This window comes from Aplosporella prunicola (assembly GCF_010093885.1).
Source record: "Aplosporella prunicola CBS 121167 unplaced genomic scaffold K452scaffold_78, whole genome shotgun sequence".
NCBI lineage: Eukaryota > Fungi > Ascomycota > Dothideomycetes > Botryosphaeriales > Aplosporellaceae > Aplosporella > Aplosporella prunicola.
Window position 1 is genome coordinate 1 of NW_022983606.1, and position 13532 is coordinate 13532.

General features: G+C 57.5%; 6 protein-coding genes across 6 annotated transcripts; 3 read left to right on the plus strand and 3 right to left on the minus strand.

Moving 5' to 3' along the window:
- On the minus strand, window positions 1-476 carry K452DRAFT_158894 (uncharacterized protein). Its single transcript, XM_033535632.1, has one exon. The coding sequence runs from the start codon at window positions 363-365 to the stop codon at window positions 57-59; it is 309 nt and encodes a 102-aa protein (XP_033391506.1). The 5' UTR covers window positions 366-476; the 3' UTR covers window positions 1-56.
- Window positions 477-1222: 746 nt separating this feature from the next.
- Window positions 1223-2892, minus strand: K452DRAFT_158892 (uncharacterized protein). Its single transcript, XM_033535631.1, has one exon. The coding sequence runs from the start codon at window positions 2674-2676 to the stop codon at window positions 1528-1530; it is 1149 nt and encodes a 382-aa protein (XP_033391507.1). The 5' UTR covers window positions 2677-2892; the 3' UTR covers window positions 1223-1527.
- K452DRAFT_238691 (uncharacterized protein) lies at window positions 2716-3539 on the plus strand (the record flags this gene model as incomplete). The annotated part of the gene is made up of 2 exons (XM_033537666.1): window positions 2716-2875; window positions 3388-3539. 2 exons carry the CDS (start codon window positions 2716-2718, stop codon window positions 3537-3539), a joined length of 312 nt encoding a protein of 103 aa, XP_033391508.1.
- Window positions 3540-4413: 874 nt separating this feature from the next.
- On the minus strand, window positions 4414-6944 carry K452DRAFT_158920 (uncharacterized protein). Its single transcript, XM_033535633.1, has 3 exons — window positions 6328-6944; window positions 4675-6280; window positions 4414-4546 (listed from the first exon to the last, which is right to left on the minus strand). Exons 1-3 carry the CDS (start codon window positions 6505-6507, stop codon window positions 4524-4526), a joined length of 1809 nt encoding a protein of 602 aa, XP_033391509.1. The 5' UTR covers window positions 6508-6944; the 3' UTR covers window positions 4414-4523.
- A 234-nt stretch (window positions 6945-7178) lies between these two features.
- Window positions 7179-8857, plus strand: K452DRAFT_158929 (uncharacterized protein). The gene has a single exon (XM_033535634.1). It carries the CDS (start codon window positions 7479-7481, stop codon window positions 8742-8744), a length of 1266 nt encoding a protein of 421 aa, XP_033391510.1. The 5' UTR covers window positions 7179-7478; the 3' UTR covers window positions 8745-8857.
- Window positions 8858-10092: 1235 nt separating this feature from the next.
- Window positions 10093-11919, plus strand: K452DRAFT_313709 (uncharacterized protein; the record flags this gene model as incomplete). Its single annotated transcript, XM_033543686.1, has 3 exons — window positions 10093-10893; window positions 11044-11136; window positions 11212-11919. The coding sequence occupies 3 exons, from the start codon at window positions 10093-10095 to the stop codon at window positions 11917-11919; spliced, it is 1602 nt and encodes a 533-aa protein (XP_033391511.1).
- Between the last annotated feature and the right edge of the window lie 1613 nt (window positions 11920-13532).

The following is a 13532-nucleotide window of genomic DNA, read 5'->3' on the forward strand; positions in this document are numbered from 1 at the left end:
GGGGGGTGGGGGGGGATGATGGTTTCAGCGCCGCCAGCCCTGTTTTTATCTAATGTTTAGTGTCTAAGGTGCGGTGTGAGGGTAGGGTACGTGGACGTGGTGCGGGACGGGGATGGGGTTGTCGTCCGTGTACAAATGTGTGTGTGTGTTGTGTGCGTACGTGCTGTGTGCGTGCGTGCGTGCACGCTGGGGCAATTGGCGGTGGGCGGTGGGCGTAGATGAGATGGGATGCATGCATGCATGCAGGGGAAAGGGAGGGGCCTGGGGGACAGGGACAGGGACGGGGTGTGCGCTAGGCTTGGGCGGGGGTTAAAGACAGGACGGGACAGGACAAGATAGCAGGACAGGACAGGACTTTGTTGCATAGTTAGGTGGGAGGTCCTGGAAGAGAGACGAGAGAGACGGGAGGGATGGGAGGGACGGGATTGTGGTTGTGGTCGTTTGGGGGCGGCGGCACGGCACGCCGCGCCGCGCTACGGTACGGGTACGCTCATTTCATTTCATTTCACATCATCTCTTGGGGTAGGCGGTGGGCGGTGGGCGGCGGAAAGTGAGGCGTCAGGCGTGAGGCGTGAGGCGTGAGGCGTTCAGGCGGTGGCGGTTTGGCGGATGAGTCGGATAGACACGAGGCAGAGAGAGTCAGGCCTGGTGTGTATGTATGTATTGTAATAGGTACAATATGGTAGGGTAGGGTAGGGTAAGGTAGAGCAGGCAGGCAGGCATTGCATTTGCATTGTACAATAGGAGCAGGCAAGTACGTAGTCAACGAGCGGGCGTTTGAGATTGATGAGAGGTTTTGGCGCGGGAGAGTAGAGGACGTTGTTATATTGTAGCCACAGCATACCTAGCACGCCAGGGCACCGGTTTCGGCGTCGGCTTCGGCTTACGAAAGTATGTATGTACCGTGGTATGTGCATGCATTCATCCCCCCTTGGAAAGTTGGGGCTGGGTTTGGGGAATTGCTTTTTCGAGCCGCTCCACTATTTGTAGAGGACTGACTTGGGGTGCGCGTGCCCTGGGCCTGAAGACTGACTGCCTGACTCTGACTCTGCGCGCTCGTCGTCTACCTAGGTAGGCATGTGTGAGTATGACGTACATGCCTCGATTACCTACCTACGTCGTCGTCGGTCTCCGGGCAGTCCCCGCGAATCCTGCCCTTCCATAGCGCGCGCCCCTCACGAACGCCTCACGCCGCCTCAATCCTACCCGTCAGCTATCGGCTGGCGCTACTCGCTACTCTACTCTACTCGCTACGCTACTCGCTATTCGCTACAGTCCTCGCTACTCGCTCGCTCGCTCGCTCGCTCCCGCGGCCGTGCGTGCGCCGCCGTTTCTGGTCGTGGTGGTGGTGGTGGTGTGTGCGCGGCTGTGTCCGTATTGTACAAATGTTTGTAGAAGGCGGCGCTTGGGCTTGGTGGTGGTGTGTGCGTGCGTGCGTGCGTTTGTTGACTTGCTGCGGTGGTGTGTCTGTGTCTGTGGTTTTGGAGGGCTTGTTCGTACGGTGTGGTGCAGAGGAGCAGACCATACTTAGACGCGCGATCTATTGTGCTTGCTTGCGCTTCTGTCCACCAATGGACGAAGCAAACGCAACCTATGTACCTTTTCCTCCCGCACCTCACCTTCACCATCACCATCACCATCCCCATCATCACCCTCAACCGTCCGGCAATCCCCTCCACCAACCGTGGCTGTGCAGCGCAAAGCACCGGCCTCATACCGCCGCGCACAAGCGCGTTTCAGCTCAGACTTGCAGCTCCACATGCCTGAGTCGCGGGTGCGCGGGACGCTGATTCGTGAGCCGTCTCGCGAGTCGCCAGTAGCGTAGGTAGGCAGCCGACACGTCACGGCTTGCGGCGACGGGCGACTAACGATGGGCGGCGGAGGTGCGCGTGGTGGTGCTGCTGGTGGCCATGGCCCGCGGGGAGTGGGGTAGCTGGTAGGCTGTGGGCAGTTTTTTTTGCTTTGCTTGACTAGGTATATGTAGAGGGAGGGGTCGTGGCGTGTGTGCGTGTGCGTCTGCTTCCTCTTCTTCGTTCTTTCTCTCATACTACGAAGTACGTACACGCTTCTGAGAGGGCCAATTGCACCGTCTTGAGCCATTGAGCTATCCATCGACACGCACAACCACACCCGCACACGCAACCACACAAACAAACAAGCAAACACGCCATGGACTTCATCCACAAGTTCAAGCACGAGGACGGCAGCGACGCCCCCGCCGAGCAGCACGAACAACAGCAGCACATCGACGCCGCGACGACGCACCCCGCCGCCGCCGAGCCCGCCGAGCACGAGCAGCACTCGGGCTTCCTCGACAAGATCACCACGGCCATTGCCGGCCGCGGCGAAAAGGACCCCCAGGCCGAGATCGAGGCCCAGCGCCGTTACGACGCCGCGCAGTACCACCCTGCTGCGGCGGGCGAGGGGGGCAGCGGCAGCTCGGAGCAGCAGCACAAGGAGGGCGGAGGGTTTTTGAGCAACCTGATGGGCGGCGGCAAGAAGGATGAAGGCGAAGACAACGACGGACAGCAGCAGCACGGCTCGGCCGAAGCGGAAAACGCAAAATTCCACGCCGAGGGCGAGCACACGAAGGCGTCGTTCCTGGACCGCATCACGGGCAAAGAGGAGCGCGAGCGCGAGCGCCAAGAGCGCGAGGAGGCGGAGCGCAAGGCGCATGAAGAGGAGCTCGCCAACCGCGACTTCAAGACCAAGCTGATGGACAAGGTGACGGGGCGGGAGAAGGAGGAGGAGGCGCGCTGGCAGCGCCAGCAGGAGGAGAAGAACAAATCCGTCTTTCAGAAGTGGTCGGATCGGCTGAACGAGGCGGCGGGCGGGGGGCCCGAGGCGGAGAAGACGGAGGATTTGCTGGATAAGGGTGAGTTTTGCGCGCGCTTCTTTTCCTTGTTGTCAGTCTTCGCGTCACTCTTCTGGTACACCCCTCCCCGCCGCCGGAGACGTTCGCGCTGTAATGGCGGCGGCGGTGCCGGTGCTGGGAAGGGGGTAGGCAGCACCGTCGCGGCAGCAGTGGCGACGGGCACAGCGAGCGCGGCCACGGCCGTCGTCTTCGTTGTCGCGTTCGCTGCCGTGGCTGCCCTCGTCCCTTTCGTCCTCATCTTTACGCGTCGTCGCACCAGCACCAGCACCAGCATCAAACGCAGCATCAACACTAGCACAACACCCCCCTCGCACTCGCCTCGCCTTCATCTTTCCCCTTCTCCTTCTCCCTCTCCCTCTCCCTCTCCTTCCCTATCTCCTTACTCTACCTCCACACGTACCCGCGCCCGCCCTCCCCGTCCCCCGCACTTCCGCCTCACGACCCCTGCTACTACGACGACGAAACTGTGTTTTTAACCGCCCTCATTACCCCCCACACTAACACGCCCGCAGCAATCGACGCCTACCAAGAGCACGTCATGCACGAAGGGCCGCAGGACAACGAGTCGGCCATCGAGCAGGCCAAGGACGAGTTCATCTCGGACTATATCCGCCGCATGTACAAGGCCAAGACGGGGCACGAGTTTCCAATTCATGATAAATGAGCGAGCGCAGCGAAGCGAGCTTAGCGTAGCGTAGCGTAGCGGGACGGGGCGAGGCGGGGGAGAGCGGAAAGGGAAAGGGAGGGTGAGGTATAGTGTTAAAAACAAAGAGATCAATACAAACACAACTCCAACCCCAAAAACCAGCAATAGCAACCAACCCCAGCCAGCAGGGAACGGGGCGGAACCAAGCAACCAACCAACCAACCACGCCTCGGCACTGCACTGCACTGCACTGCGTACTGCAGCGCGCTCACCCACCCACCCACCTACTTACTTACTTTTACGCACCTACTTACTTACCCACTTCCCTACCTACCTACCTACCCACTCAAACAACCAGCCAGCCAGCCACGTACCTAGGTAGCTACTTTGAACCTCGGTCCGTCTAGACCACGCACACACGCACGCATTAGCCAACAAAACAGCGCAGCGTGCCTTAAGCAGACACAGTAGCGTGCCTAGGCCAGCAACCCCGCTCGCCGAGCCAACCTCCTAAAAGCCACGACGCGACGGCTTGTCGGCCGAGCCTAGATACGCGTTACGACATGCAGCACGCGACGCGTGCGTCTAGGCCGGGCGGGCATGGGTGCGTCGGCGGTGTGTGTGCGTGCGCTGCCTACGTGGGCGGGGTAGTGGTGGAGCGAGAGAGGGAGGGAGGTAGGTAGGTAGGTAGGTTGTTAGTTGCTGGGTTGACAGTGCCATGCCGTGCTGTGCGGCGTGGGATAGGAGGGTATAGGGCAGGGCAGGGTAGACAATAGTAGTCATATCTGCGCGCGAGGGCGAGGAGCGAGCGAGCGTGCCGACACCTTCGAGGTTAGTTTCGCGGATAAATAGAGGTGCAGTGTAGAATGACTACGAGTAGGATTCTTCTACTTCATAAAGGCACTCTGATATTCACCCCCTCACCCCCAACTAAAAGCCCGCTTGACTTAAACCCACACATACTCGACCTCGCACGGCCCGTCCGCCTTCTCACCCTCTCCATTACCACCAGAACCAGCTCCCGCCTGCATGCCTGCATTAGCCGTCATGTCATCAGTCACTCGCTCGCAAAAAAAGGACAATAAAGAAAAAGCAGGGGGTGGGGGTGGGGTTGGGAGGGTAGGGATTTGAAAGGTGTTGGGGGTTTACGCACCAGACCAAGGCCAAGAGCCAGGGGTCGACTCGGCAGCGGGGGTAGACTCAGCAGCAGCAGCGGCAGTGGACTCGACAGCCTCAGCAGCAGCGGTAGCGGTGGCGGAAGCGCGCACCTGCGTCTGCAGGGTGGTGTGCGACTGGGCCTCAGCGATCTGGGCAGTAGACTGCACGGCGGCGACGTCAGCGGTGGCGGAAGTGGCGTCCTCCACGGCGGCGGCGGCGGCGGAAGTAGCCTTTACGGCAGCGGCGGCGGAGGAGGTAGCCTTCACGGCAGCGGCGGCAGCAGAAGAAGAAGAGCCAGAGGCGGAAGCAGCAGTAGAAGAGCCCGCAGAGCCCGACGCAGCCATGCAAGCGAACGACATTTTCTTGGTCGTCTTGGCGGCACCATAGCCAACCGGGGTGCTCAGATCCCAGTCCATAGCGACATAAGGCCAGCAAATCCTGCCGTCGGACATCGTGACCATGTCACCAGCGACATAGGTATCGGTGCTCTTGAGCGCCTCGCCCTGCTTCGTGCCGTCCTTGCCGTAGAGCTGGAAGAAGGAGCCGACGAACTCGCCGGCGCAGCCCATGGCGATGTTGTCGCACTGAGGGTTGGCCGCCTCCTCCCAGGTGACGAGGGCCGTGGAAGCGTCGAACGCGGCCGCGTGGGCGTTGCTGCAGTCGTTGGAGCCCGAGGTGACCCAGTTGATTTGGGAGTCGCCGTCCTTGGTGCCGACGACGGAGGAGGCCTGCTCGCCGATCAGCGTCGCCTTGTCGCTCATGACGGCGACAGCGACGTTGCGGTTGTTGGTGCGGTTGAGCGAGCTGACGAAGCCGTCGCCCATCCACTCGTTGGCGTACAGGTCCGTCGCGCCGCGCGACACCCACGAGAAAATGTAGTTGGTGCTCTCGCCGAAGCGGGCCAGGTTGCTGTACGAGCCCGACATGCCGCCCATGGCCTCGTTGCTGGCGCCGTTGGTCGTGTTCTCGTTGGAGATCTTGACGCCGTCGGCGCTCATGCCCTGCGTCTTGGTGTTGAGCCAGATGTCGCCCTGGTCCTCGGCGCAGATGGACGCGAACGGCGCCTCGTCGGCCGCCTCAAACGCAATGCCCGTGTTGTGGCTGCAGCCCCACGAGCTCGACGCGCCCGCGATCGTCTTCAGCGTCCCGTCCTCCTGCACGTACTGGATGCTGTCGCCAAAGTGGCCCGACGCGTCGCCAGAGTAGTCCGTCACGACGAAGTAGGCGCCGTACATGCCCGCCTTGCTGGAGTAGACCAGGTCGCCATTCAGGTCGGGCGAGGCGGACAAGCCATCGTCCGCGTGGACGCCCGGCCCGCCCAGCCACGTCTTCCACGTCTGCTTGCCGCTCGTGTAGCGGTACATGACGGGGACGGGCGTGCTGTCGGCGGGGGCGTTGCTCGTGCCCGACGGCATGGCCTCGTTGGTCAGGAGGGCGAAGCCGTCGTTGTGGGCGACGAGACCACCGGCCTCCTTACCGCCGGAGACGGTGACGGTGGTGCCAGTGGCAGTGAAGGTCGAGGGGTCGACCTGCTGGATGTGCACGTCCGTCTCGCTGCTGTCCAGGTAGGCAATGTACGCCGACTTGCCATCGGGAGAGACCTAAAGAAATCAGCTAGAGCGTTACACAAACACAGTGATCAACGTACGGCAAAAGGAGTCCTCCTGTGGTGAGGCAGGCCGGTCCAGTAAGCCTCCTTGACGGGGTTGAACTCGAAATCGAGCTCGAGAGAGTCGACCTTCTTCGCCAGCGAATCGTCGGTCAGGGCAGCAGTGGCAGACTGCGCAGCAGCCAGAGCCAAAATGGCAAGAGAAGCAGGGGCCAGCATGCTGGGCAGTATAAAAGAATGACAGATATAAAAAGAGTGAAAGTATAACCGAACTAAAGGCGGGTGAAGAGCAAAAACCGAACGGGCGGCACCTGGGGTATATACTACATAGTTTAGTCATCGAACGAATACGAACAGGGCAATTTGCAGCCCCCGCGATGCAGGACTCTGGGCATGTTTGGTGTTTATGGGGCGGGAGCCGCATCGGGAGCTTGGCCCGACGTCCATGTTCGCTTGAAACGGGTGATGCACGTTTCACGGGCAATTTGCACGGCGGGCCTTGTGGCGTGTCCGCGCTGCCGTCGGTCTAGAACACTAGAGGAGCTTCCGTTACGGAAAGACGGCAGAGAGAGAGAGAGTGAGGGAGTGCAGAGTGCATCGCGGGATCGGGATGCAGCGGCAGCGGCAGCGGGTCTTTGGGACGTCGGGACGGCGGCGGCTACTCCAAACAACCATGAAGTGGAGGGCCTGACGCAGCGGCAGCGGCCAGACGTTCAACGTTTTATGTTTCTCAGCCCATGTTCATGCTGGGGAATGACGGTGTTGAAGCGGCGTGATGCTACAAGTCTAACCGTCAATAATGCCATGTTTCTGGAATAGGCAGTCCTGGACGACCGACGGGAAGTCCCGGCGCGGATTTAAGCTAGCTAACTTACCTACCTACTCATTTTACCTCCTTGTCAGCGATCCCGCGATTCGATACGCGACCAGGCTGACCCCTCACCCCCCTTAACCATGTCGTTCCAGCGGGTGACGAGAGGATGCGCTGAGAAGCGGGCGCCAGTGCGGCGAGGCTTGCCTCTGTTGGTGCTAGCCACGGCGACTATGCGACGGAAGGAAGGGAAAAAACCCCCTCCTGAGATGAGGGAGAGAGCTCGATAAACGAGATGCAATCGCGACATCGGCTGTGAACTCTGGAACTCTGGAACTCTGGAACTCTGTCCGGAATCAGCAGTTGCTCCGCTCCGACAATGGACGACGGCCCCCGACCCCCTCCTTCACCACCACCACCAGGATCCCTACACTCGGACAATGTCTCCGCCCCACGCGCACCCGCGAAGACGCCCGTCTATGCACCCTACACCTGGCGCCGCTACATCCACGTCCTGCTGCCCCTGGCCGCCTATGCCTACAGCGTGTACATCACGCAGTCTACCTGGCTCCTAGCCGTCCCGGGCGGCTTCCCATTCGCCGTGGCCATCACCGCCGGCGTGACCGGCCTCGGCTTCGTGGTGTCTGTGCCGTTGTACCCGGCGCGCAACCGGCCGGCCTCGTTCCCCGAGCTCGAAATCCCCTGGTCGCGCCGCTCCAAGCTGCGCGCCTTCGCCGTGAATGCGCTACACGACTTTCACTGGCATGGCGGCTTGTCGCTGGGCTCAGTGCTTAACTTCGGTGTCGCCTGGGCCGTTGTCGGCGTCCTGGGCATCGACGACGCCGCAAAGTACAAGAGCGCAAAGGCGCTGTGGGTGGCGCGGCTGAAGCGCATCGCGCTGTACGGCGCCGCGTGGTTCGGCACCAACTACTACATACACGTACCGTACGTGAGCGCGCTGTGCAACTACCTCTTCAGCGTGCAGCTGCGGCTCATCTTCGTCACTTTCTGCGACATGATGCTCGCGCACCTGCTGTATCCACCGCTCGGCCTCCTCGGTCGCCTGCGTACGCTGCTCTACCTTCTCTTTTCTGCCGCCATCGGCTTCACAATGCTGTACACGACGCCGCTGCTCGACCCATGGTACCCGAACGTGACGAGCAGCAACCTAGGCCTGGACATCGTCCCGGCCAACAGCACATGCCCGGTAGCGGCGCAGGCACTGCTCTACCAGCACGCGTGCTTCGCGCAGATCGAGCTCACCGACCCCTTCGCGCTGCACAAGCAGGCCGCGTGCCGCAACTGGTACCTGATGGGACGCGAGCGCGCCGAAGTCGACGCCGAGCTGGTGCGCAACGCCGATGCCGTGGCCGCTTTTTGCTCCGATACCGATACCATGCTCTTGACCGTCTCGGCGTGTATCGCGCTCAAGACGTATGGCGAGCGCTTTGAGCCCTTCGGTCGCGCCTTCGACCTCTCGCCCTCGGGTGTCGGGCCTGACGGTGCGTGGCGCCGTGTTGTGGACCGTGATGTGCTGTGGTGGTGCATGCTGCGGTTCGAGGAGGAGACGCTGGAAGCGATGGGATGGGCGCCGCCGCCTGAGGTGAAGAATCGTCTGTGGTCGACATTTGACGGGTGGCGATAGCAGAACAGTTGTTTGGTTGTCGTGGTGCATGTGCGCGCTTGTGTCGCTGCCTACCTAGGTAGGTAGGTAGGTGTGGCCCCGAGCTCCCTCGCGCCTGCCTGTTTACTTTAAGCCACAACACACAACACTCTCTTGCCAACGCACCACTCACCCCAGCATCACACACCCTTGCGTTTCTGTGCTAATACGATACCACTAACACCATCCCCGGTGCATATAACTACCCTAACACAACAGCAGACACCACACACCTAATTGCCTAATTACATGTAACAATATATAGACAGCTGCGTTTTGAAATCTAGATGGACTTGAGGAGGGATTATGTGTGGTTGGTGATGTTTGTGTGGTGTACTGGACTGTAGTGTGCTGGCTATGCCTTACCTTACCGTACCTTACGGCTTTGGCGGCGCGTTGGCGGCGCGTTAGTGTTTGCGGTTGTGTAAACATCACCCTAACTTCCTGCTTTGGTGGAGAGAACGTAGACGTTCGACCTTGGACTTAGAGTGCCGTCTTGGGTGTGCGTGGGGATAACTTCACTTTGCTTGCTGATCCTGCTTGGGAGAACCTAGACGTTCGAGGTTGGACTTGGTGCGACGTTTTGGGTGTGGGTGTAGAGAGAGGAGTGAAAGAAGGATTTTGCTTTAGGTGCTGGTTCTGCTGGGGAGTGCTTAGACGTTCGATGGCGGACTTAGCGTGCCGTTTTAGGCATATACTGGAGCTTTTAGTATTTGCGCGTTAAAGTGAAGCGAAGTAAGATGGATGCTCTTTAGTTACTCGTTACCATTTTACTGCGTAGATAGATGGCTTGCCAGGCAGCAAAAATTTTGTATGGTATTAGAATGTTAGCCGGTCATGGTCTGTAGATGTGACGAAGAAAATTGTTCTATACGTTCTATATACATCTATGTTGATCGCCTTAGGTATATTCTAGGACCGTCCTACTAAAAGCGAAGTCACACCGCCGCTCTTAGCTTTCCATAAGCTCACTCAACGCTCCGTGACCGTGTGCTGAGAAGTGCTAGTTTCTCAGCATCGGCGGAGCGTGCGGAACAACAAAGTCCTGCTTTTCAGGGTAAAGGAGGGTTACCATATTATGGACATAATCGCCGCAGTTAGCGGTGAATAGGTTGTAGTACATTCCATCACCGCCGCTTTCAAAGTACTTCTCACCTTTGATAAAGGATTAGTCCGTGGAGCTCAATTTTACAGTGTGGGAGGCTGTGGAGGACTCTGGAGCCTTGGGGGCGGGTGGCTGAGTCAATCAGCTAGAGGGCATTTATAAAGAATTTCGAAACTGTAAATCACAACCGATAGTAAATCATCACCGGTATCTCGTATTGCAGAAATGGGTCAACACCCAAGCCTCCAACGCTTCAATCCAAAAGAAGTCTTTGCCTCTCCAGAAGAAGTCCGTGCGCGCCTCCTCGACCACCTGTATCAAAGATCCGATGCTCACCGTCGCCTCTCCCTCCGCGACTTATTTCAAGAACAATGTTCGCAGGAAGGCATTAAGTCCAACAGCGACATCAAAGTCACACCTGCAGTATGGACACCGGCCACTTTCGCCTCCACGCTTGCAAAGTACGATCCGTCGCTCGTCGACGCCTTCAACGACGCCGCGCCATTACTTTATAAATTGACCCTGCGGCACGGGGCCTATCCCTTCCGGCATACAGAAGGCACCCAGAAAGAGCTGACACTCGTCACATTCATTACTGCTCTGGCCATGCTATCACATCCCGCCGAGCACCTGGCCGACCGCTGCTCAATCTGCCCACGCAGAGAAATCTGGACGCCCGACGACCGTATCCGCCTCTATTTTCAAAGTATCGCCACAGTTCCCACGGATCAGTGTGCTGTTACTGCTCCTGATGATGGAGTCCTCGTAGTCGACGATGACAAAGATCTCCTAGACGTCATGGAAAACACAATGCCACCCGAAGAGAAGGTTCGGTACCTCCGCACCACCTTCAAAGGCGCCGCGGCGCTGCTTCCGCCCTCGGGCGCGGCGGACCAGCTCAACGACGCCGTTGTGGCGCCGCGCGATGTGCGCGCACTAATTGGCTTGATGGTCGCACTGGCGATGCGGGGCATGGGCTTTGGTGTCTCCTCGGCTTCGCTGACCTGGCATGAATACACGGCCGAGGTGACTGAGTGCATCTGCCGCTCATTTCTCTCGAGAGTGGATGATGAGACCGGAATTACTTGGCCAGCCTTCAGGTCTACTATCCGGGACCATATGGTAGGCTGTAGCAGTAACCATATCGTTCATAGAAGCTTACACTAACTCCATCAGCCCTGCCTCCTTGACCCTCTCCGCGATTACATCGGCGACCGCTTTGGCTTGCGCGGCTATGGCCGCCGCTACATTCATCCAGATAACCTCCCCGTAAGTAATCACTGACCCCACTTTCAACGAATCAACTACCTATCAATCAACTAACGTCCCAACCTACCCAACCAGCCCTTCCGCGCCCTCGTATCCTCCTCCAAGATCCTCTCCCCGCCGCAAACAGTCCAGCTACTCGCGCTATTACACGTCCCACATCCCGCAGTCTTCGGCTCGCGAGTATACGCTCATGTTCCGCGCACCGAGGCACAAACACAGGCACAAGCGCTCTCACGCCTCCTCCAAGACAAGACCGATCGTCTCGTCCTGCTCTCAGCAGCAGAAGTAGACGCAGACGCAACCGCGCAACACACGTTCGCCATCTACCTCTGCAGCAAAGCCAGCACCAGCACCAGCACCAGTAAATACAGCTCGCTCCCGCAATTATGCTCGCTCTCGTTCTCGCTCGCGCCACGCCAGCGCGTCCTCTTCTCCTCCTCTGACGATGGCTCAGGCAGTTTTGACAGAAACGGTAGACATGAAGGCAGTGAGATTGCGGAAGTAGAGACAAGTGGGGAGGGCTCTTGTAAAGGAGCAGAACAAACGGAAGAAATAGGAGGAAGCAACGGAGCAGGCGACAGAAGAAATAACGCCGTCGCCTTAACCGAAAGTGGAGAGTTGCGTATTGCGCACGGGTCAGGGTCATGGGTGTTCAGGCCGGATATGGCGCGTGTCAGGCTTGCTTATCCTCTTCCTCTAAAGAAGCAGACGGGACACAAGAACTCTATTGGAAAAGAAGAGAAAGAGTATACTGTGAGCGCGGTGGAGGTGTGGGAGACTTGAGTTGTATGTATATATGTGGATATGTAAGCGCACAGGGAAGGGGCTTAAGCACTTTGGCGGATAGATTGCTGATATTTGCGTCGATTTGATGTGTTATGCCCAGAGGGTGATTGAGCAGAGCTTACGTTTCACTTTATCTTTAAATATATAAGAAGAATTACACGAAAGTTCATAGCAATTACCTTCACTACCCAAGATTTTCCAGCGCGATACGTCCTAGCCATCCACTCCCACGGAAACCGTTTACGATAACGTCCACGCAGGCAATCACACCCGACCTACCCGGCGAACCCTTTCCTCCCCTAACCTCACTTCCCTTGCCCTCAGCCTCACCTACGACATGAGTGGCACATAGGCGTCCGACCTTAGGGTCTTGAGTTGCCTTTTGAAGCAAGCGTCTTCTCAAAAGGATCTAGACGTTCGACCTTGGCCGTTGCCAAGAGTTGCCTTTTTGGGCTGTTGGTTCGTGAGCTGTATTTTGAGTTAGTGGTTTTTTTTTTAGTCGCTAAGGTATTGGACTTTGGGGAGCTGGGGTTAGGTAGTTGGTTTTTTTGCTGTGGCTTGATGGGGCTTGGCTGTTGTTGTTAGGCCTGTTGTCACTGTCTGTACGGGAGGCTTCGTTTCCTGCTTACTGTTTTTTTGTCGCTTGCTATATTAGAGGTGATGTCGTAAGTCCTGGGGTACCGTACGTAGTTAGGAAGCAGTGTTTGTTATGAACGGGCTAGAGAGACATGCGCATAATTCCAATTATGATGCTAGGGTCGCATTTTTGCAGGAAGAAAAACAAATACAAGTCGCCTATCAGCGACATGTTATTTAGCAAGCCACCCCCACGCGCTTTAACAGACAGGAGACAGAATTTCGAACCTTGTATAGCTCTTTTACTCTCAGTCGAAGTCAAAACAGCAAAATATATACCATTAATAACACCGAGTCTTCCCAGCGAAAAGACAAAAATTCAAGCCCGGAGGTTCTATAAATTCGATAGCAAGATTCTTAGGCGTGCTAAATTGTTATAACAGCACCGTAGACCGAACACTGAAACTCCAAGTTGTGGCACCCAAAGCCAGGCTACGTGGTACCTTTATGAATGGCCACTAAACCGCTTGATACTGTAACTCGTTCTCACTAAGTAATCCGGCGATCGAGTTTGTAAAAATAGCTTTTTGGATTTAGTATTTGGATTCCTTGAGAGCTGTCATTCGCGTCTATTTGCTGCGAGTCTGCTCGCGTGAAGTCAAGCCTGCAGAGAATGGAGGCAGGCTGGAGCACGGCAATATCTTGTCACACACACAATTATTGCCGTATATATTTCCTTTCTTCTTTAACCTCCGGCCCACTCCAACAATACACTGTAGCAATGCAGAAATAACAGAATAATCTAGTTAGTCCATGAACACGATAAAGTAATTGTTCCGGGTAGTTCTATGGTGGCGCGTGAGTAAGCGGTTTGGTTGCCGGGTAAGTCTACCGTGGTCTGCGGCACCACACTACAAGCCTGTCAAAGACTACTTGCTACACTACCTGACTAAAGACGCTGCGCCATGTCGATCGATTTCTTCGAAAAGCGTACCAAGCTTTTCGGCATGCAAGCAGTCAGCAGCATGTGAAAA